The sequence below is a fragment of the Emys orbicularis genome, chromosome 6 (genome assembly GCF_028017835.1).
Source record: "Emys orbicularis isolate rEmyOrb1 chromosome 6, rEmyOrb1.hap1, whole genome shotgun sequence".
Classification (NCBI taxonomy): Eukaryota; Metazoa; Chordata; order Testudines; family Emydidae; genus Emys; species Emys orbicularis.
Window position 1 is genome coordinate 6,578,256 of NC_088688.1, and position 24,896 is coordinate 6,603,151.

General features: G+C 46.4%; 1 protein-coding gene across 40 annotated transcripts in view; it reads right to left on the reverse strand.

Moving 5' to 3' along the window:
* Positions 1-24,896, reverse strand: part of CELF4 (CUGBP Elav-like family member 4) — an 846,252-nt gene that overhangs the window by 326,263 nt on the left and 495,093 nt on the right. For 12 of the 40 annotated variants that reach the window (XM_065406439.1, XM_065406455.1, XM_065406438.1 and 9 more), the window contains exon 4: positions 22,046-22,087. The exons of the other annotated variants lie outside the window; for them this stretch is intronic. In XM_065406439.1, coding sequence (XP_065262511.1) covers positions 22,046-22,087 — 42 coding nt within the window. The remainder of the gene's footprint in view (positions 1-22,045; positions 22,088-24,896) is intronic. 40 annotated transcript variants of the gene reach the window in all.

Below are 24,896 nucleotides of genomic sequence, written 5' to 3' on the forward strand. Positions count from 1 at the left end.
GGAATCTTTTTCCCCTTTCCACAAGAATCTGGTGTCGCAAGGATCGCCTGCAAACAAAGGGCATAACCCTGCCAAACGGATCAGTCCATAGAACTGTCAAGCAGAACCAACTTTGTCCAAGGATGTGGAATAATCACCTTGGGAGAAGAAAGCAGCTGAAAGTAATTTGTGGATGAGGGGTACGAAGGATATATTCCTGTGCACCTGCACACATCCCATGGTCCTAAGGGTAGTTCTGAGCCCCACACCCATTCTCGACTCTCTAGCACCGTCCTCTGGGTAACAGCGTGCATAAAACAAAGGTTCTTATATAGTGAAGGGGACTGGGCTAAAACGGTCGGAGAGCAACGCCATCTAATTTACCCCAAAGGTCCTGGCTTGACCCTGAATGATGAACTCCCACTAACTTCAAGGATGGGGGGCTTGTAGGATGGTTCATTTGTGCAACAAACACCAGCTGCCGGGAATTTTCATACAGCTCTCTGGGCCAACTTCTGTTCCCCTGTTGGCTTCCACAGGGGCAGGTGAGAACAGCATTTGGCTTGATCCTCTAGGTTTCATTTGGCCTTTGGCAGCATTTCGTGGCTAAATACTGGAAAGTGAATTTGATCATTAGATGATCTCTAGCCCTTTCTGTTTGCTTCACTCCCCAATGTTGCAACTGGTGCTGCAGGAGCAGCTGTGTGCAGGCACAGGGATCTGCCCACCCAGAGCTAGTGAAAAGCTCAGGGCTACCATTTTTGCAAAGCACAAGTACTGGATGCTATTAACTTCGGAAACTTCACTGAACCATGTTCCACTCAGTGCTAAGTAACTTTAGACTTCATTTCAAGTAAAGGGAAAAAAATCGAGGGGCAATCAGCTAGTTCCATGATGAATGAAGCCCATGTCACTCAGAGAAAATTAATATTTCTTTGCAATAATGACCAGATGGTAGCAAGACTCAGATCCAAATTAAAACATGCATGATAAATGCCAAGAAAACAGAAAGACAAAAACCCAACCTGGAGTGAAATCTCTCTATAAATCTTTTCCCCCTACAACACAGGCACTTCTAATGGGAATTAAATTATTAAGAGATGCTGCAAGGAGAATACAAATGTCAGAGACTTCCTCCTTCTTGGAACTTTTTTGAAAGAGTATTACAGCACAAACAGCTGTCCTTTCTTTGACAGATAAGGCAGGGCTGGCTGAACAGGATCTTTGCATGCAGAAGCACAGGGGAAAAAATACTCATCTAGCGAATACATGGTGCCCTGTAGTTTATGGCAGAATACTTTTTTGCCTGCTGCACAATCAAGTTTTGGATCTCATTGTCACAGGAAATTGAGGCCCAGAGCTTAGCAGGATTTAGGAAAGAAACCCTCAAGCCACACAATAGAAACCAGCCACTAACTAAGGGGGCTAGGAAGAAACTCCTCCTATGAGTAAGTTACCCTCTGCAGGTTTCTTCCATCTCCTTGAAGCATCTAGTCCTGGACAATATCAGGAGAATGGACTTTATGGACCATAGTGACTGTTCTAGTTTGGAAATTCTTATGCTCTGTTCCAGACATCAGACCCAGCCTCTGGAACTGCTTACAAAACATCAAAGCAAAAGACTACAAATATACTTTGTCTTGGTGATCAAGAATCCCGTTATAGTTCCAAAGGTCCAAAAGAGGGGATGTCTGATCCAAAATGAGGGACGCTAGAAAAAGAATACAGTATTGCAAAGAAGCAAGAATGGTAAAGGAGTCCCCACTTTTCTAGCAGGACTAACATTTTTAATTACCCCATATTCCTGATGTCAGAATGAATGGAACCCTTCTGTAGCAAAAGTCATTCCTTTCCACAGAAAAAAGAAAAAGTCAATACTATAAACAGAGGCTCCAGTGAGGCCCAAAACCGTCAGTGGCTCTCGTATGGCGCCAATCCAGCAAAGCACTTTAACCACAGCTTCGAGCACATGAGTAGTCACGTTGACTTCAATGTGCTCTGCTGGATGGAGGATGAAAAGTGGAACTAAAATATTCGCATGATGAAGCACAGAAGTAACTTTCAGCCAAAGTCACCGTAAATCGGGTCTACTGTACTTTATAGTGATTTAAAGCAAGATAACACCAAGGCCTCTGTGGGATGGATTTTATTATAGATCTCGAGGGTTCAAACCTGGACCCACAGAAGTCAAGATTTCAGTGGGTGCAGGATCAGACCCAAAATGAGGGCCAACTGAAAGGTGCAAGGATTGTGTCTTTTGCAGAAATTCCCAACAGCAATTTCCTAGTTTACTTATTTTAAAAATAAAATGAAACAAAGATTTGATGACACCACACACTTAGGGATTTTGGGCCAAATCCCTCAGCTAGTTTAAATTGGCAGAGCTTCCCTGAAGTCAAGGAATGGATGTCGATTTACACTAGCTAAGGATCTGGGCCTTTCATTTTTGTCAATGCATATTGGTTTACACTGGCTAAAGGAATTGGCAAGGGTATATGGAGTCTTGTAGCCCTAGGTAAGTTTTTTCGATCCAGCCCAGCCATGGGGTAACTATGCCAGCTGGTAACTTTATACACATCAGCAGTCCCATTGACTTCAATGGGGCTTCTCATATGCACAAAGTTGCCCATTAGGGCATGTGTTTGCAGGAATGGGACCCATGTGGTTAGAAACCAAAAGCCATTATTATCTGAAGGGTGTACAGTGGCATGCTGGGAATGAGGGGAGGCTCTCCGGTCAGTTTCCAATGGCCAGCAATCTACCACATGCAGCCATCTCATCTCTGGGTGCTGTTGCTGGCAGCAGAAAAGCCACCGAGACTGAACTGCTCCCTGATCCCTTAGAGGTGAATCATGGGTGGGGAATGGTGGGCAAGGACAGTGTGAAGGAAACCTACACTGCTGCTGTACACATTGTACCTGCTTGGTGGATAAACAGAGAATGTCACCCTACCCGACAGCCAGTCCAGCACCTTTCACTTCACTGGCCCTCCCACTGGCACTCTCCTTTAGATCCCTCTTATTGACCACGCCCCTTTTCGCCCTCAGTCGACCGCATTTCCTTTCAGGCCCCTCTACTCTAATCGAGGGTGTTGTCATAGTTACGCAAAAGCATGCGACCTTTTGAGAGTGTTGCCGATTCCTCCCTCTGGTTAAACAGATCGTTACTTTTCATGGGCCCTAAATTAATGAGAAATATTAAATCACACACATCTACTTCAAATGAAACCCGATGCTCCCCTCCACCCCAAATCTGCCAAGCTCTACTTAAAACCTATGAGAAATGTTCTTCCCTAGCAAGATGTGATTAGCTTTTATACCTGTGCAGATTGTGCAAACACACAAGAGGGAGCGTTTAAATATCATTGATTTGCCTATTTGAAATTATTAATTTCAAATTCTACTGGAACAACCTTTGCTAAATTACACTGCGCCAGTGGGAGTTGGAAGAACCACAAGTCTAAACTTAACTTAATAGGGAGGGAGAGGGGCGTTGGGAAAAAAAAAAAGAAAAGAAAAAAAAAGAAACAACTAAAAGTCCATTTAAACTCCACAGGTTTTTAGTTAATTACATTTTCACACCTATCCCAGTAGCTACAGATGTATTTATAATGTACGCCTGCCTCTCTGGATACAAAATGCTGCATTCTCCATGGACTCCGTGAGCTGGAATTTCTTTCCTACATCTACAAGACCTTCTGTTTTAATTGCAGTCACATCCAAATACTGTCTCGGTTCAATTGTGCTGGCTCAAAGTAATTTCCCCCTCCCCCCCCCACGCACTCTGTATAAAAGAAACAACTGGTTGTGGTGCATGGAGGCATCTTTCACATACAGGGAAACTTGTTCGGGGGCACGCAAACCAGTCGGCGGCCTGGTGGAACAGTCTCACTTCACTGATCCCATCAGCACGCCACCACTTTGCAGTGCAATGTCCCCACAGGGCGCCTTGCCCAATGGCAAGTGCAGCATCCACTACTTAAAAAATATAGCATTGCTCTCTCTTCGATACATACTTGTCCCCTGTTACCGTAGTAGCTGAAGACCTCACCATTTTTAATGGGTTTATCCTTGCCCCTGTGAGGTAAGGCTAATTATCCCCATTTTACAGATGAGGAACTGAGGCACAGTGAGGTTGACCAAGGTTCCACCAGAGGCTGATGGGAGAGCAGAGGATTTAACCCAGGTCTCCCATGTCCTAGACTAGCACCCTATCCACTGTACCTCCCTCTTCTGGGAGGCACCCTAAACAAAAATGATCTTATTTTTGATGCAACTCTGATTCACTGTGCAATTTCATGTTGAAAATGCCCCCTCCCTCCTCACTGTATCTCCTCTCCCTTTCTCTGCCACACAGCCCCGTATATCCTGATCTAATCCACAAGGCCCCTATCCTGTCCACATGCAGGGCTCTCTTAAAAACACGCTTGACTTCAATGGGATTATTCGTGTCCAGGTTACGCAAAATGAGTAAGCGAAGCAGGACCCCTCCCCCCAGTAGCACAGCAATGTTTTTTTCAATAACCAAAGAGGATACAGCTTTGTCTCTTACTAAACGTGGGCTGTAAAAAAAGGAAAAACAGAAGCGAAGCATTACCCAAAAGGATGATGCTTTTGGGCCCCAACAGGCAGATTCTTCTAGGCAGCCTGTCCAGAACTGGCTGAGGCTATGCAGTGCATGAACAGATAAGGAAAAACACCATACCTGAATCAGGCAGCTTGCCTGTCAGAACTCCTGGAGAGGCCGTATGGTATACGAGCTACAGGCGCTGGCTGAGGAGTCCAGAGTCCTAGCTTCTCACCTTTGCCACTGACCTGCTGTGTCTGCTTAGACAGCAAATGGTATTTTGTAATGATTTTTTTCAGAATGGCTAGTGAGCCAAAACAAAAAAACAAATCCGTTATTTGCCCTTCTAATTGTAAGCTCTTCAGGGCAAGAACTCTCTTTCCGTATGCGTGTGTAGAGCCCCTAGCATAAGAAGGCGCTGATATCAGCTGAGGCCTGCGGATACTCTGATAATAAAAATTGCAGTGCCCCTACATGATTTACAACTGGTCTACTGAAAATACTGAATGTGATGGGCCCATTCTTAGCATCTTGGTGCCTAAAGTTTCCCACAGCAATCTGGTTTCAATTCCAGTGGCTCTCCTTCATCTTGCCCAAAGCTCCCTCAGTTACTGGGCTGCCCGACTGGGCCAGGAGTCTCCAGGTCTGCTAAGAAGCACAGGAGAAGAGCCCGGCTCCTGTACTCCTTGGCCAGCGTGCGTTTGGCATAGATGACTGCCCTGCAGATCTCCTGTGATCTATGGGAGCAGGTGCTTTCCTCTGGTCGAGTTAGAGGCTCTGAATCACCTTGTCAAACTCTGTAGCAACTAAGGTTCATAACAGGAGCTGGGGCTTTCTCTGAGGCTCGTCTGGGTCTGTGGAACACTCCCCCGGCTGGAACCAGGGAGCATCACAAACCTCACCACCTTCCATTCCAACACTTCTCCAACCTGCCTTCTTTAATATAAACACAGAGCAGCGTGTGCAAAACAAAACCCTACCAAAACACTCCACTGCGCGAACAAGTCTCCCCCCGAAGAGGAGAGAATGAAGCACACATGACTGAAGTTAGTCATGTCACTTAATGAACTACTGGACGGTGCTCAGATACTACAGTAATGAGGCTGCCATAAGACCCTATACAGAATAGAACAGTACACAACAGATTATGTAGAGCAGCAACATAAAATGATACTGAAAATTTACTGGCGTACATAGGCCACCTAAGTGGGCAGCTATATGAGCTTTGAAGTAATGGAGCTGCCATATTCCCCTAAGTAAAGTTGCCCTGCTATTTAAAAAGTAAACACAACCTACATGGTAGCAGCCCAGATGATTAAAATACAAACCATAGGAAGAAGATAAACTGTCTAAGTTAATAACAATAGACTGGACCAATACCACAGTAAAATAATGTAAGTACAGAAGGCATGCGTATCAAAGTTTGTAGAGACAATTATATGAAGTTATACTGTATTATCTAAGAGACAGTCTGGGGTCAGCTCCCCAGCTGGTATCTATCTGCATAGCCTTCAATGTCCTTTAATTGTACTGTTTCTTAGATAATACAGTACAATGCAATATCATTTCTTTTCAACTCCAGTGGAACTACATCGATTTACACCAGCTGAGGATTTGCTCTAAACTCTTCATTGTGATGCCTACTAAGAAGTTAAAGTACAGTTAAAGTTACAAAGCCTTATCCTCATGTCCTGCCACTTAGGTGTTTAACTGCTACAAGATTATTCCAAACTGGGGTATTTCTTCCTAGAATTTATAAAAATGTACTTTCCACTTGATAACTGTCTTCTACCCAAGATCTCAAAAGGCTTAACAAACATTAATCAATTAAGCCCCAGGACACCTCTGTGAGTTAGGGAAGTGTTGTTATGCCCAGTTTACAGATGGGGAAACAGAGACACAGAGAGGGTAAGTGACATGCCTAAGGTCATACAGGTTGCCTCTTCTATTCTGTTCAGGCCCTGTGTCAAAGAGCCAAGCCTAGAATCCAGATTTTCTGATTCCCAGCCCTCAGCCTTAACCACTAGTGCTGGGTGAAATTTTTCATCCAAAACTTTGTTTATTGAAAAATGCCAAAATCAACGACAGAGAAACATTTTGCAAATTTGTGTTGATTTTGCCAAATTGCTCATTACAGGGGGAAAACCCACCCTGAAAGAGTGAAAATATCTCAGTTGTTGGTTTGAAATGACTTTTTGTTTCAAAGTTGCCTTTAATTTTTGTGTTTAAAAAATGATCCGAAAACGTTTTGAAAAGTTTGAAATCAAACCAAAGTGTTTGGATTTTGTCAAAATGAAATGTATCATTCCAACCAAAACAACTTTTTTCAACTTTCTGACTCACCAAAAATTTCAAAATGTTCATTTTCAGTCTGACCCCAAACAATTTTTTAGTTTTACTTTTCGAAACTGTCAATGAACTGAAATTATTTGCCCAGCTCTATTAACCACCCTTCCTCTCTGCCCATTGCCTTTCTGTTCCCACAGTCCTTCCCTGTGTTCGGAGCTGCTATAGAAGCTCACACAGAAATGCAAAAAGTTTGGATATTGATTTTTGGGGGTGCGGGGGTCACCAAATTCTTTCATATATGCTGTTGCATCCAGAAGAAAGCTTTCCCAGGGCATGACCTCTGTCCCTTTACTGGGTTATGTTAATCCACTTTGTATCCCCTCTGTGAAATTCAGTTTTGCTGATATCGGACAATATTTCAGCCTCCAATATATATTTTAACACCCCTTGTCAGTATCTGATGGGGGCACATTGGGTCTCTTTCACTATGCACAGGTTGTTATAGTAATACTTACTGTTTGTTACAATAGCATCTAAAGGCCCCATCTGAGATCAGGATCCTGTTTTGGTAGGCGCTACATGCACGGAGAGTTGAGAGACAGTCCCAGTTTACAAACTAAATAGACAAAGCAGACACAGGGTGGGAGGGGAAAGAGGTGCACACAGAGGGGCAATGCTCAGAGTCGCACCAAAGGTCAATGGCAGAGCCGAGAAGAGAATCCAGGTCTCTGAATCTTGGCCTCTGCCTGCCTGTCATTCCTCTACTCTGTCTCCCCTTGGAAATGGAGCGCGGCCTGAGCGGTGGCAATATTCCCTTGCACGTGCTTTCAGATAAGCACCTCCAGCCCAGACGCTCATTGCGTTCAATGGATTTTAATGACCGTCATTTGTGAGCGCCAAGCATAAACCAGGCCTGAATGCTTTCCAGCAGACTGGGCAGTGGGGACCATCTCTCAGAATAAAAACAAATCACTGGGGGAAGAGTGGGGCCTGGGGAAAAGACAGAGGGTTGATCTTCCCCAGTTTCTTTTGCTCAGTGGGAGAGCTTGGGAGCTGCAGCGAAGTCGGGGATGAGGCCTCCGTGGCTGTGTCTACACTACATTGTAAATCTGGGTCTGTGGGACCCGGGCTCGTGGGCTCGGTGTTTCCAAGCCCATGTGTGAGCATCGACACTGCATTGTAAACCCGGGTCTCACAGTCGTGCTAACGCGTCCATACTGCACTAAGCAGACCTTCTGACTCAGGTCTGTGGCTTGAGCTGCATCCACACTGCAAAATGACAGGACTTGGACCAGAGTCGTGGTGGGACTCGGCCCTGACCCACATCCCGAGTGCTTGCTGACCTGAGTCAGACTGTTTTGTGTGTGGACGGTAGGGGGCTTGGGCTCAAACCAGAGTCAGAGCCTGGGCTTAGTGTGCAGTCTAGACATTCTTAAGTGTCCTGGATCCTGGGGGGACGAAGCACTAAACCTCTCTGCAGCGCTGCCCAGCCTCCTGTCCTCCATGGACATCATGTCTTCCAGGCTGGGACTGGCTCCTCCATCCCTGCCCAGCCCAGAGGGAAGAGAACACCTGCAGCAAGCTGCACCCTTTCCCTCCTCCCCCAGCCAGACACGGAGAACGCTGCACTGGCCCCTCCAGACCCTGCCGCCACACCCAGATCCCCAGGGGGTCCCGTTTCACAGTGGTGGGAGGTGTCTCAGAGGCTGGCAGGGCTCTGATTCCCTCCTGGCTCCAGTGCCATGTGGGTGTGGAGTAGGAGCTGCTTGGTGCTGGCTGAGAGCCCTGTGGGGAGAATAACTGGGGTCCCCGGGCATCTCTGCCTTCATGCAAGCCTGCCTGGGGCCACGGTGCAGGTGAGGAGGGCTGGGGAGAGCCAAGGTGGTGGCAGGTTACCTTTGTGGCCGTTGTATGTTAGTGCTGGCCAGGGACTGCTCTGGTTCCTGGTAAAGTCATGCCCAGTTTCCCATAGTCTCAAGAGCAGAGAATAGCCACAGCCCAGCGATGCTCTGGCATTCTCCTCTCGGGTGGAGTTGCAGGGTTGCGAGCCCTTATGTCATCTCTGGGCTACCAGGAGCTTCCCCTTGTGGCAGGGAATTCCATGGAGGCCAGTTAAACTGGCGTTCTGGCTGCTTCACATTGCAGGAGCCCCTGAACTGGACTGCATTTTGACCTCAGTTATACCAACGTCAATTCAGAGTAACTCCACGGGAATAAACAGATTCACTCCAGTTTTATGCTGGCATAAACCAGGGCACAATCTGTTTCCCTCCTTGATGTCCTGCTGTAAATTCGGTACATGCTTATTCAGCAGAAAAAGGGGCAGGGGGGAAAAAAGCAAATCCCCCTCAAATGTTCAGCCCCTGTCAGAGGAAGACAGATTGGGAATGACACAGAGTCACCATTCATTGATTGTCTTCTGTCATGGCCATAAAGTAGGTCCTTCCAACCCTTCATGCTTTAAAGTTGCGTGGGCTTCTTAACGTAAGGTCCCTAGGCTATCCTCCCAGTTCTTCTTCTTTTTATTTTATTTTTAAAATAAATAACAGTTGTTTTCACATTAAATAACATCGGAGGCAAGCCTGCCACAGTCAAAAGAATGAAACTGTCATCTCTAATTTGCCTAGCAGAAGCTGCGTTGACAGGAAGTTGTCTGTGGCTGTTTAGAAATAAAATAATGCTCTGAGGAGAAGGGGAGAAACTTAATAGGACTTTAAAAACAACAGGAGCCAAGGGGACTGCAGATGGTTCCTGGGCCTAAGGACTAAATAAACAATGATTTTATAGGCAAGAATGTTGCCGACGGGAGATAGCCTCTAAAGAGATGTTCACACATATTGTGTCCAACATCATTAGTCTGCCCAGTGGGAGTGAGCGTTCGGCAGTTAAAGACATTTTGAAAAGGAAAAATAAGCCTCAAAAGATCCTTTAACCGAACAGGAGGTAGAAAAGCAAACTGTCTGAAGAACTTCGTGCAGCTAAATGACTCACCAAACATCTGTCTCTGGGACCAATAATTTGAAACTGATTGACTTACTGGATGTATTAAAAAAAAAAGAGGGTGGGTGGAAATTACAGGGGGGAAAATGGAGGGGGGGGGCAATTGATCAGTTAATAGTGGTAGGGGCGTGAGAGATGAGCTGTTTCAAAGGTCCGGAGCACTGCTCTCTCTGAGGTCTCATTTAAGGTCTGGCACAGCCGAATGCAGAGATAGAAAGAGGTAATCTGACATTCGCTGATTGGAAAAGCAAACACAGGGACCGATTTGAGAAGGCTCCAGAGCTGTGATTTCCAACATCAGCCCCATGGTGCCCCAAGTTCAATCTTCTACATGGGGCTGCTACACCTTTTCTCCCAAGCCAGGGACATTTATAAGGCTTTCATTCATGGATTTTGCTTCCCCCTTCTCCTTTCTCTTCGTTCCGCAGAGCGCTCATTTCGTCCGCTGTCTTTGGTTACTCCTGTTGGCGAGCTGATATTTTAGCGTTCACGCTGGCTGGCTTCTTTGGAGGGATTTCGGCACATCGCAGAGCTGGGGCGCTGCCTGAAGTTGTGTGTTGAGTTTTCTTTCAAGCTTTCAAGAGCCACTATGGCAGGGCACACTCACCCCTGGAGTGTCCCCTTGTTGCCGGGCCTAACGTCGCCAGTACCTTCGGCTTCAGTGCCTTCTGCTGGGTGACTGCCTCTGGCTCCAGGTCTTCTGTAGCTCAGGGCTCCAGCCAAGTCACAAAGTTCATGGTATGATGAACAATCCAAATGAGTCTGCATAATTCGGCTGCCCCTTTGGGCTACTGAAGTCATGGAATCATAGAATCATAGAAGATCAGGGTTGGAAGAGACCTCAGGAGGTCGTCTAGTCCCACCCCCTGCTCAAAGCAGGACCAACACCAACTAAATCATCCCAGCCAAGGCTTTGTCTAGCTGTACAAGTAAAAATTCTTTCCTTGTACTTGCAAAACCCTATCTCGGGGCTTCCCCTACGCTGCCCCTGTAGCGCGCTGCCCCCCTTAGCTGTGTCTCTTACCCTAACCCTGGGCTTCTCACAGCCCCAGGACCTGTTTCCTCTGCAGTATCTCCCCCAACTGAGCTTCTTTAGTCTGCTTATTAGGGCTTAGTTCCACCCCCTTTGGCTAGGAGCCAATTAGCTACAGATGCAGGTACAAGTAATTGGGTGCATTCGCTAGCCTTGTGGGTGACTGGGGTTAAGCCCCATCCAGCAACCTCCCTGGGACTTTAATAGTGAGATCCTTCCTTTTGAATCTCATTAATCCTCTTGCTATCATACACATTATTATTATGGTTACAGCACAGGATCGGCGCCTCTTTGTGTTAGGTGCTGTACATACAAAGAGGGATAGTTCCTGCTGTAATGCAGATTCAGTCTAAATTGACAAGACAAAGGGAGTGACAGGAAACAGGCACAGAGCGGTGAACGACTTGATTGAGGTCATGCAGCCTGCCAATGGCAGAGCCAGGAATAGTACCCAAAGCTTCTGAGTCCCAGTCCAGTGCTTTATCCAAAGGATCAAATGTAAGTGCCGCTCTGTTGTCTCTCACTTACACCAAGTTTGAATCTGGCCAGTTGAGTTCATGAACTCTTATAGGTACTCGGCTACTATGGAGACAGATGGGGGCATCTAAGTACCTAGATGGCAAGAGATTCGTCTTACTGAGAGTATTTCAGGGCAGTCCTACACTACTGCTTAAGTCGATCTAACTTACGTCGCTCAGGGGTATGAAAAAGACACCCCCTGAGCGACAGAAGTTACAGGGACCTAAGCGCTGTCCACACTGGCGCTATGTCAGGGGGAGACACTCTCCTGCTGACACAGCTTCCGCCGCTCGTGGAGGCGGAGTAATGATGCCGACGGGAGAGCGCTCTCCCGTCAGCACAGAGTGTCTTCACACTGCACTGATGTACCGCTTCTAGTGTAGACCTGCCCATAAATTGCATCCATTTCTGGACAGTTGAACAGGTGTGTGTTCCCAAGTCTGTCTCTCTCTCAAACCCACACGCACAACCCAGAAAAGAAATAATCCCAAACCGAACCTTGAGTTTGTAACATACCCAGGCATTGAGAACCTGAATACAGAGCTGTATTCAGATTTGAACCCAGCCGCGTGAGAAATTACACAGACATGATAAATTATATCCTTTGTGCACCTATGTACATCTCTGGCTGGGATGATTTAGTTGGGAATTGGTCCTGGTTTGAGCAGGGGGTTGGACTGGATGACCTCCTGAGGTCCCTTCCAACCCTGATATTCTATGATCTCACCTGCCCTATGCCTGAATATTCCCCTTTCACCTGGACACTTTCAAACCTCCGACCCTCCTTAGCAGCCTTGACTAGCCGCCTTTTAATAAATAAATAAATACCAGTTGCCAGAGAAGTGTGTCTGCAATTCCTCTAATTCCATCGAAATAACTTTGGTGTGAAATACAGGATGCACAACATTCTGCTCAGGACCATTGATGGGTTTAAGGTCCTACAATCATAATAATACCTTGAGACCCTGCAGGGATAAGAGAGGGATCAGAGAGTACATAACTGGAAAGTTAGATTCCCAGTTTCCCAGTAGAACATCCAACATTTGCTTCTTCCCCTGGAGGGTCTTGAGTTAGTGAACCTTAAAATGGTGATGTTATTATGTGTGGAAAAGCTATTTGAGGTCATTTCTACAGGTTTCTCAAATGTTGTTCATTATCATGTTTTACTCCCTCCAAGCCCTGCATGCCTGGACTCGGTACTCACATCAAGGGTCACTGCACATTACAATTCCATTCTTCGTTAGACATCTTTAGCTTAACTGCAAAGCACATGGGAGTCTTGCTCCCAGGCAAGCCTTAAAATCTTTCTTGTCCTATCTTAAGTGTTAGCACCCTTACTTAGATACCTAAATATTGATTTAGGGGCCTATCTTTAGGTTCCTAAGTGTGAACTTTTTGCCCTGATCTGTGCCTTGTTTTACCCTTCTGTGAAATGGGTATTGTGTCACAGGGGATCATGAATCTTTAATGCATTCATGTCTATAAAACACCTTGACAGCCTCTGTTGAAAGGTGCTACAGGAATGCAAAGGTCAAGGAGAGCAATGAAATTAAAAGTGTTATGGCCCGGGCAGAGACAGATGCATCATGGAGGTGAATGCCTGGCTGCGAAGATGGTGTCGCCAGGAGGGCTTTGGCTTCCTCGACCACGGGATGCTATTCGAGGAAGGACTGCTAGGCAGAGATGGCGTTCACCTTTCGAGGTGGGGAAAGACCCTATTTGGACACAGACTGGCTAACCTAGTGAGGAGGGCTTTAAACTAGGTTCGACGGGGACAGGTGAGCAAAGCCCACAGGTAAATGGGGAACATGGAGACCTGGGAGATGGGTCGGAAACGAGAGGCAGTGTGGGCTATATTGGCAGAGAGAAAGGAGGGTCAGGACAAAACCGGGAGGCAAGATCAAACCAGTATCTTAGATGCCTATATACAAATGCGAGAAGTATGAGTAATAAGCAGGAAGAACTGGAAGTGCTAATAAATAAATACAACTATGACGTTGGCATCACTGAAACTTGGTGGGATAATACACATGATTGGAATGTTGGTGTGGATGGGTACAGCTTGCTCAGGAAGGATAGACAGGGGAAAAAGGGAGGAGGTGTTGCCTTATATATTAAAAATGTACACACTTGGACTGAGGTGGAGATGGACATAGGAGACGGAAGTGTTGAGAGTCTCTGGGTTAGGCTAAAAGGGGTAAAAAAACAAGGGTGATGTCATGCTAGGAGTCTACTACAGGCCACCTAACCAGGTGGAAGAGGTGGATGAGGCTTTTTTTAAACAACTAACAAAATCATCCAAAGCCCAAGATTTGGTGGTGATGGGGGACTTCAACTATCCAAATATATGTTGGGAAAATAACACAGCGGGGCACAGACTATCCAACAAGTTCTTGGACTGCATTGCAGACAACTTTTTATTTCAGAAGGTTGAAAAAGCTACTAGGGGGGAAGCTGTTCTAGACTTGATTTTAACAAATAGGGAGGAACTCGTTGAGAATTTGAAAGTAGAAGGCAGCTTGGTTGAAAGTGATCATGAAATCATAGAGTTTGCAATTCTAAGGAAGGGTAGAAGGAAGAACAGCAAAATAGAGACAATGGATTTCAGAAAGGCGGATTTTGGTAAGCTCAGAGAGCTGATAGGTAAGGTTCCATGGGAATCAAGACTGAGGGGAAAAACAACTGAGGAGAGTTGGCAGTTTTTCAAAGGGACACTATTAAGGGCCCAAAAGCAAGCTATTCCGCTGGTTAGGAAAGATAGAAAATGTGGCAAAAGACCACCTTGGCTTAACCACGAGATCTTGCATGATCTAAAAAATAAAAAGGAGTCATATAAAAAATGGAAACTATGACAGATTACAAAGGATGAATATAGGCAAACAGCACAGGAATGCAGGGGCAAGATTAGAAAGTCAAAGGCACAAAATGAGCTCAAACTAGCTACGTGAATAAAGGGAAACAAGAAGACTTGTTATCAATACATTAGAAGCAAGAGGAAGACCAAAGACAGGGTAGGCCCACTGCTCAGTGAAGAGGGAGAAACAGTAAACAGGAAACTTGGAAATGGCAGAGATGCTTAATGACTTCTTTGTTTCGGTCTTCACCGAGAAGTCTGAAGGAATGCCTAACATAGTGAATGCTAATGGGAAGGGGGTAGGTTTAGCAGATAAAATAAAAAAAAGAACAAGTTAAAAATCACTTAGAAAAGTTAGGTGCCTGCAAGTCACCAGGGCCTGATGAAATGCATCCTAGAATACTCAAGGAGCTAATAGAGGAGGTATCTGAGCCTCTAGCTATTATCTTTGGAAAATCGTGGGAGACGGGAGAGATTCCAGAAGACTGGAAAAGGGCAAATATAGTGCCCATCTATAAAAAGGGAAATAGAAACAACCCAGGAAACTACAGACCAGTTAGTTTAACTTCTGTGCCAGGGAAGATAATGGAGCAAGTAATTAAGGAAATCATCTGCAAACACTTGGAAGGTGGTAAGGTGATAGGGAATAGCCAGCATGGATTTGTAAAGAACAAATCGTGTCAAACCAATCTAATAGCTTTCTTTGATAGGTATAATGAGTCTTGTGGATAAGGGAGAAGCTGTGGATGTGGTATACCTAGACTTTAGTAAGGCATTTGATACGGTCTCGCATGATATTCTTATCGATAAACTAGGCAAATACAATTTAGATGGGGCTACTATAAGGTGGGTGCATAACTGGCTGGATAACCGTACTCAGAGAGTTTTTACTAATGGTTCCCAATCCTGCTAGAAAGGCATAACAAGTGGGGTTGTGCAGGGGTCTGTTTTGGGACCGGCTCTGTTCAATATCTTCATTAACGACTTAGATATTGGCATAGAAAGTACGCTTATTACGTTTGCGGATGATACCAAACTCGGAGGGATTGCAACTGCTTTGGAGGACAGGGTCATAATTCAAAATGATCTGGACAAATTGGAGAAATGGTCTGAGTTAAACAGGATGAAGTTTAACAAAGACAAATGCAAAGTGCTCCACTTAGGAAGAAAAAATCAGTTTCACACATACAGAATGGGAAGAGACTGTCTAGGAAGGAGTACGGCAGAAAGGGATCTAGGGGTTATAGTGGACCACAAGCTAAATATGAGTCAACAGTGTGATGCTGCTGCAAAAAAAGCAAACATGATTCTGGGATGTATTAACAGGTGTGTTGTGAGCAAGACACGAGAAGTCATTCTTCCGCTCTACTCTGCTCTGGTTAGGCCTCAGCTGGAGTATTGTGTCCAGTTCTGGGCACCGCATTTCAAGAAAGATGTGGAGAAATTGGAAAGGGTCCAGAGAAGAGCAACAAGAATGATTAAAGGTCTTGAGAACATGACCTATGAAGGAAGGCTGAAAGAATTGGGTTTGTTTAGTTTGGAAAAGAGAAGACTGAGAGGGGACATGATAGCAGTTTTCAGGTATCTAAAAGGGTGTCATAAGGAGGAGGGAGAAAACTTGTTCACCTTAGCCTCTAAGGATAGAACAAGAAGCAATGGGCTTAAACTGCAGCAAGGGAGGTCTAGGTTGGACATTAGGAAAAAGTTCCTAACTGTCAGGGTGGTTAAACACTGGAATAAATTGCCTAGGGAAGTTGTGGAATCTCCATCTCTGGAGATATTTAAGAGTAGGTTAGATAAATGTCTATCAGGGATGGTCTAGACAGTATTTGGTCCTGCCATGCGGGCAGGGGACTGGACTCGATGATCTCTCGAGGTCCCTTCCAGTCCTAGAATCTATGAATCTATGACATACATCTTATATGGTGCCAGGCCCTCGCAGGGCATACGTTGGTTTCCTCTTGTAGGACTACAAACATGTAATGGAATTCTAATACTAGGAAATGACACCACCCAGGCAGAGCAAAGATAATACAATCTAGCCATGCAGTGCATTTGAAAGGCCAGGCACAGCAGGTGCCATGCACTGATTCATGATTTAAGGCCAAAAAGAACCATTGTGATAATCTAGTTTGACTTCTGGAACCACCCAGATCGCAGAACTTCACTAATTTCTGTATCAAGCCCATAACTTCTGTTAGCTCTATTCAAGTGCAACTCCTTGAGAAAGAGCTCCAGTCCTGACTGATCCGGGATCTGCTCATAGAGGGTGGCTAGGTGCCTGGTTTTCAACTCAAAAGTCTGGTCAAAAAGGGGACCAGATCTACTGACTAGACACCAAAAGTCCAGTTGCTGGTGGCGGGGAGGCACCGAGTCATCACCCGTGCCAGCCCCTACAGAGCCGGAGCCACCTCCTACCTGCGTCAGACGGCTGCAGATCCCAGCCCCGGCTCCACAGGCAAGTCCCTCCTGTCCCAGGCAGTGTGTGGGGGAGAGCAGCAAGTGACAGGGGCAGGAGGGAAGAGGAGCAAACAGAGGGCAGGGCGATGGGGGGAAGAGAGGGGAAGGGGTGGGGCCTCGGGGGAAGAGATGGGGCAGAGACGGAGCCTCGGGGGAGAAGAGGTGGGGTTGGGAGGTTCCAGCACTCCTGCTGGAGTGTCCGGTTTTTAAATACTACAGAGTTGGCAACCCTATGCCCATAGCACCTTCCATCTGACGATCCCAAAGTGCTTTTACAGACACTGCTGAATTGAGCCTCACAGCCCCACCCCCTTCTCCCGTGAGGTTGTTAACTCTCACAATAACCATTTCACAGAGGGGGAAATGGTCCCAGGATGGCTCAGCGCTCAGCCCAAGCTCAGCAGAGCCAGGAACAGAATCCAGATCTGCAGATTCTAAGTCCTGTGGTTTGACCACTAACGTTTCTCTGGTGGGTGAAACTGAGCCCTGTGCAGAGGGCCAGCACATGGTCTATGAAGTTCCTAAGCCTTATGATGGAACTCATGGTGCATACGACCTGGTGCTTGCCATCTGAGTCTTGATCAATTTCATCCCTATATTACCCTAGCTGCATAAATCCACACTGGAGACGCTAACAAGAGACCCCATATGACCAGCAGCATATGAACCTCCAAAGGGTCAGAATTCTGGTCCCATTCAAAGACCCATCTTAAAGCTTGGACCCATATCCAACCCAGTTGGCCAAAGTTCTGGCTTCTTCTTTGTGTACCCCATACTGCCCCCGACCCCAGAGAAAAAAAATGCCTTTTCTTGCTGTCTCTGGATCTGGCTGAACCCAAGAAGTGCAGAGACCTGCAATGCTGGAAATAAATAAATACACCATTTTATTCTGATGAATTTGAAATAGCAGGGAGGGGGTTCTGATTCGGGGTAAATTCTTATTCTAGCCCCATTCCCACTCAGGCCCATTAGGAGATTGTATGCTGTCCATGCTTCCTGGTCTCCGGTCATTTCCCACCCCACACAAATGTCCTTTCTCAGGTTATAAAAAGCGTCCTTTTGCTGAGCAGAGAGGGTATGAAATTGCTGCACGTCAAATGGCAGCTTCCACCAGGCTTTACAGTTTGCACAAACACACACCCAGTCCCTTCCCTGTTTAAAATCTTCCCCAGCCCATGAAAGAGGGAGCAAGAAAGCAGGCCCCTCCTGGAAGCCGTAAGCAGACTAGGTATTTTCAGTGTGGTTCTTTCCAGTCCCATTCAAAGCAAAACTGGTGCTAAATTATTTACCAGTCAATTGTGAGAAGGAATCAAATCCAGTGGCACCCACATGCGGCACACACACAAGCCCACTAACCGTATTAATGCGTCTGAGGTTTAGAGGAGATTTGAATCAACGTCAGGGGAAAGAAATCATGTGCTGAAGTATTTCGAAGTAGCCACTTTCCATGCTGCCTTAATGCCTATAGGCCCTTCTTCTCCCAGCCAGAAGAGCGGCCACAGGCCGGCACCAACGGCTGGATTTGAAGAACTGGACTGCGCCAAGTTTCCGTTTCGCATACAAAATTGCAGATATACAGCTGGGGTCTGAAAAACCACCAGGAAGTGTCTGGAACTGAGCAATTCTTGCTGCAAGGAGAGACAGACTCACTGATTGTGTGTGTGTGTGTGTACATACACATGTATGCATATGATTATTTATCTGTGTGTGTGTGTAATAGATGTCTGTGTATATACGTGCAGGTAAATACACATACAGTGCACTCCCCATTATCCGACTAGCAGGGGGGATGTGGATTTTATTCGGATAATCGGGAGTTTGGATAATCAGGAGAGTGGGAGCCATTCAGCACTGGGATGGCCTCCTCCGTGGCAGGAGTTCAGCCTCCTCCGCCTCCCAGCCCTGTCTCTGCTCAGCCCTGCTCGCTCGCTCCTGCGGCCGCAGGGCTGCAAAGGACTCCCTGCACTGCCGCAGGACTGGCGACTCTGGGCCCTGCCGGCGCAAAGTGCGGGGAGGAGGCCCTGGTCCTGGTGGGGCAGAGCAGAGACCCTCAGCCAGGACTCTGCTTTGCCCTGCCAAGGCCGCAGCCTTCCCTGCACCTTGCGCTGGCAGACACGGAGCGTCGCCGGCCCTGCAGCAGTGTGAAGAGCCCTGGGCAGCCTGGCTGTCACAGCCGTCCTCACTCCGGTCCCGCTCGCTCCCGTGACAGCGGGCTCCCTGTGCTGCTACAGGAGCCATACAGCGGCAGGGTGGCCTGCCACACAGCCAGGGGCTCGCCTCCTCCTCGCAGTCCTGGCTGGGGGGTCTCTGCTCTATTATGCTAGCCTCTGCATGATCCAAATGCCATCCTTGCCCCCCGCCTCCCAGCACGAGATACATGCTGCAGAGGGCATGTATCTGTCTCATGCTGGGGGACAAGGAAGGCTTTGGCTAATGCAGAAGTTCGGATACTAGGGTTTTGGATAAATGGGAGTTTATTGTATAGCGACAAAAATTCCACATACCTGCCCCCCGCCCCCACCACACTCACCTGGCCAAATCCTGTTTCAAGACTTTAGCCTCCAGTATATTGCTGTCGACATGAATTATTTCATGCTTTGCAGCTCCAGAACATTCCACTCTCAAACAAGGGCTCACAAAGATTTTAAATATCTGGGGCTCTTGGACTGTTCGTCTGATGTCAATGAACGTGCAAATGCCAGAGCATCTCAGCACAGCCTGCCTCTAAAGAGCTTATGTCTGCGGAGCTCCTCCATAACCCAGCCAGCCACAGAGTCGCCCTTCGTAAGTGGTTAACCACTTACTTAGCAGCTCTCCTCGTTTGGGATTCTTTTTTAATAGTTTTAAGTGTTATCAAAACAGGAGTCCGGAATAAAATTCCTCCTGATAAGCACCTGTTCTGGAAAGGACAGACGGCGATGTGAGGCGGATAAAGCACATCGCTGCTTTTTGGAGAAGATGGCTTTGCACTGATAAAAAAGTCATTGGGTATTTAAAATCCCAGCTCCTTGTGCTTTCGCCTTACAGACAATCTGATCATGATTTTACTCCAATTCATACTTAAAATACTGATGACAAGAGGAGGCCAGTTCAATTAGTAACAATATATATATTTAAAAAAAAATAGCATTTGCGGATATCTCCTTACTCAAAGGAGACACTTGACTTCATGCAAAAATTGATACATTCCACTAACCTCACCCCTTCCAACTCAGGCTATAAGAGAAACTTTTTTTTTTTAAGGCAGAACAACCTTGTCTTTTATCCTGGCTTTTAATCACCCCATCCAACTGATTAAACAAACGCAGGACGGAGCAATTTAGTGGTTGGAGTGAGGAGGGGACAGGGAAACTTCAAAAGCATTCAGGGAGCTGGTGCCATCAGGAGCCCAGACTGTCAGAGCGAAGGCTTTGCAGTGTAAATTCACCATGCTACATGCCTGAGGGGCCGTACTGGTCTAGTGCGAGCGGTGGCCTGGCCTATGTGTGCAGTGAACGTTGGTGCATCAGGAGTGGTTAGGGTGACCAGATAGCAAGTGTGAAAAATCGGGACTGGGGTGGGGGGGGGGTAATAGGAGCCTATATAAAAGAAAGCCCCAAATATCAGAACTGTCCCTATAAAATCGGGACATCTGGTCACCCTAGTAGTGGTGCACGGTGGGGTAATCTTTCCTGCTTAACTCCTGGACTCTTCCATTGCTACATGCCTATATTGAATTGAACGGGCATCCACTCCCTGCCCCTTCTCTCCCTTGCTAGTTCCTAACCCAAGTCACGCTAAGGTCTGCCAAGGGAGAACATGCCAGGAACAGGGGAAATTTTTGGCAGTGAGCATGCTGGATGGGTTGGGAATCCTCCATGTAAGAATCCTGACCTGACCTGCTGACCTAACTTCTCTTTTTTCCCCAGACTAATGCCACCAACAGAGCCAGCTGCAAACCCTAGAAATAGCCAGTTCCCCAGCCCAATCATGGAATCTTTTGGGTTAACTAGACTCAGTCCAGCAGAAGCTACAAAAACTGTGGAAGGCCACCAATTTTAGAGCCACTTTGCCTTCACTTCAAACTACAAGTCTGTTTTCACAGCATGGACTTCCTCCAGGATGTCTCACATTCATGCACCCTGTCTCTCCCCATTCCTCTGCCCACTTATTTAACGCCAACCTCCTCTCCTTCCCTCATCCCAATTTAAAAAAATGTTTTTCCTCTGCATCTCCTGCCATCTGGAACAGCCCTGCTGTGCAACATCTCTTTACTAGACACTGTCTCCAGACCAAAAACCTGGATCCAAACCCAGATTCTGCATTCACAGCTGAGTTCAGGGCCCCAGCCTATGTCTGTGAGGCCCAAATCCTGAACTCTGGGACAGTGTGGAACCAGATCCAGATGAAGGGCCTACCTGTGCTCTCCACATGGTCAAATCTCCATCTGTTTTCAGATCTCACCTTTTCTAGTTTAACCCTAGGATTTGGGGGATTCAGTTTATATAACAGATGTTATACAAAATAAAAATGCATTGAAGGGGTTGGGTTATGGGTAGGAAACTCCAGGTATCAGTCATAAAAGCTTGAAGAACAAGTATTGGTGCACACTTTGCCAGTGGCTGGAAAGAAAGTGGTTGGCAAGAAAGCTAGTCCATGAGGCTGGTTAAAATAATATATTTTTAGATTTATTTGTGCTAAGGTCACTTGATCATTACCTGTTAGGTTCACTCCCTCTGGGGCACCTGGCATTGGCCACAGTCGGCAGACAGGACACTGGGCTGGATGGACCTTTGGTCTGACCCAGTATGGCCGTTCTTATGTTCTTAAGGGAGGCAGTGTGATCTAGTGAATAGTGCACTAGATGGAGAATGAGGATTCTTTTTGTGACCCTGCCACTGATCTGCATTATGCCCCTGGGCAAGTCACTTCACATCTCTCTGCTTTTGTTTTCAAAGGAACAGGAGCTGTCTCTGACTATGCATATATGCAGCACCTAGCACAGTGGCTCCCCAACCTCAGTTTCAGCCTCTAGTGATACTAGAACACAAATAATAATGCCAAACATTTCCATGGGCATGTGTATTACATGTGAACATGGAAGCCACGAGGCTAATTTATGTTTTACCTTTGATCAAATAAAAACAAAACAAAATCTCTTTTAGAGGAATTTCACCGAGCGTAATTTCAAAGAGCCGCGTTTGGTGGAGGGAATAAGACCAGGTACAGCAACCCGGAGAAGGGGAGAGGGGGGAAAAAAGCCCAAACAACCGCCCTTGCTTCCTACTGGGAACCTAATACCATTCCAACTAGTCATAGGACTTGGGACAAAATGTCTTGGAGTTGCAAACTGGTAGTAACTACACATGATGGGGGCTGAGTATAAAAGGCAGGCCGGAAGCAAGAAGCTCATTAAGCCTTAAGTGTAAACTAAAAGAGTCAAATCGATATTCTTTCAAGTACCCATCTTATCAACCCTGGAGTGTGATTTCAGCCCAGGAAAAATGACCTGCTGTGAACAGTTCCAATCCCCCGCCTTTTGGTTTATTATTATTATTACTGTCTTCAGATAATCCTTTGTTGATATGATAAAGCACTTTTAGCCCAGTGCTGCAGGGATAATGGGCTTACATTGCTTCATAGGCAATGTCACAGTCAGGGCCTGTGTGTCCAGTCTACCAACAATAGAGATACACGGAGCCTGAGGTTATCAAAGGAGTTTAAGGGAATGAGCTGCCCAAATCCCATGTACTTTCAACAGGAGTTGGGTGCCTAAGTCTCAGAGGTACCTTTGAAAATACCAGGTCAAACAGTTACCTTTATCGAGTATAGATGTATACTTCAGGAGGTCAGACTAGATGGTCACAGTGGTTCCTTCCAGCCTTATAATCTATGAATCTTTTTGCACATACACCAATGCAACTTATTTTGACCAACTAGTAAAGTACTACAGCACTGGTGAGAGGTGGCTTTTCAGAGATGTTAAGCCACATTCTGTCCTCAGGTACCTGCCTGGAATTATGGCCATGCTGCTCCCTGTTCCTGGAAGTCTCTCCTGATCCTAGTGCACCAGGTAACCACCTTCTTTTCTGTCCCTACTCCTCACTATTTATTTTTTAAAGATGCTCTAACACACACAATCTCTCCGTGCATCTGATTTGCAGTGCCTGCCTATTTCAAAAGGAGGTGCCTTTCGTGCGTTTGGACAAGTGGGGTGGGGAATTATACCTAGTGCAGCTAACCTGAGGATGAGGGAACCTATTCTTTGTGTTATTCACCACTGTGCCAGCACTTACTTACCCTATGCTGAACACATCCTGCTTCCATGGAGGAACCTGTCTCTCCAATGTGCAGTAAAAGAGATGGAACTGAGTCTGGATTGAAAGGCTCCAAGTGCCTGGGCATGGTAACACAGGGGTAAGCAGGCTGGGAAATGGGACAAGGATATTAGCCGCTTCCTTTCCTCAGTGTGGGATAAGTTTGGAAGGAACTAGTAGGCCTTTCTAGTGAGGTCACTAGAAGGAAACAAAAGGCCCCAGGAAAGTGCCTGAGAGGCATTTAGAAGATGCTGGAGGAAGAGCTTTTGGGAGAGGTGTATAAATACAGCTGGGTGGCTTGCTAATGCACCTTAAGGAGGGGGTGTCTTTTGGCCAAGAGCCAGCCAGACCAGTCCTGAGAGGCAAGCAGATTGATTGTAGCAGAGCCAGAGGATGCACTCTCTGGGAAGAGAAACAAGGAGAGTTTGGGACCATTATATGGAGATAGACATGGGCACTGCACAGAACTCACACTGCTAGCTACACCTCTGCCTGAGGTGGACACTTGGAGAAGGCAGGAAAGGCCCAATTTACTACAACAAGAGGAACACCCCACGGGCTGTGGATCTTAAACTAAGTCAACAACATCCCTTTGAACAGCTACAAACACCAGAGAGGACAGGACATGAGCACTGACTGGGCTTTGAATCACCCCGACTGAGGTGGTATCACTCTGAGGCTGTCGTCATTCCAAATATAGACTGGGATTCACTGGCAGCCTCAAATTCTTATCTCCGATGCTAACCGTTGCCACATTATGCTACTGGCTCCCGGAGCTGACCAGAGAGGACCAGGGCTTGCGGTTTACCATGCGCCGGCTGTCTCCGCTTTTATGGTTTGCACTTTTACTTGATTATCTTTAATTTTCTTCTTTCAGCGCTGGAGTGGGTATTAGAAAGTCAATACAAAACCTATTCTGGCCTTTTATTCTAAAATAACAGCACTAAGCTTGTTTATTTACAGTGAGACAAGGAGATATTTGTGACAGCCTTGTCAATAGTTCAATGGGAGGATGCTAACTTTTTCTTTTTAAACTCAAATGCACTTTATTTGTATGTGTCTGTCTGTCTCTCCAGATTAACTCTTGTTTTCCACAATCAATAGTCTCCCAATTGCCTGAAGAGCAGGAGACGGGTGTGTGACTTGAGTTACTCAACAGGGTGGATGCAGGAATAAGATTCCCAAACCCACATCCAATCTGGAACTGCATGTTTATGCTCGGCTATTCGCAGACTGAGTTTAGAGTTCTTCACTCACCTAGCTCAGGGATGTCTCTGGCACCATTAGCCATGACCAGTAACCCAGCTAGGGAGAGTCCTGGATAGCTCATGGAGGTAAGGCGATACAACTGCTTCTCATTCCCAATAGGGTTGCCGCAAATCTAGTGCACTATCTTAGGCCAGTTAGCCTTTCTGTGCCTCAGTTTCCCACCTGTAAATGATGAATTCATTGGCTAATGAAGTTTAATTCATTCTGCCAAAGTTTTCAAATTTGGTTGCTTAAAGTTAAGGGCGTAAATACATATGTAAGCACCAGAGAGAGTGGCCTGACTCAAACACTGACACCCACTGCTCCCATTTAAACTAATGAGAGAGACCTGAAATCAACAGGATCTGTGGGTGGATAACAACCTCCCACACCAAGTCGTTATTGGGTTTGAACCTTGGGCCTGTAGCACCGACTTCTACTCCTTGACCTAGAAGGGTAACTCCACCGGCTGGTAGCAGCAAGAGACTGTTATCTTCAGTAAACCTGCCACTAGGGGAGGGATGCAACACCCACTCAGCAAGTGTGTTATAGGTGCTCAGCACCTCTAGGAATCCCAGCATTGACGGAAGTGCCTAGATATGGATGTCGGTGCCTAACTTTAGGCGTGCAAGTTTGGAAGATTCTGTGCAAT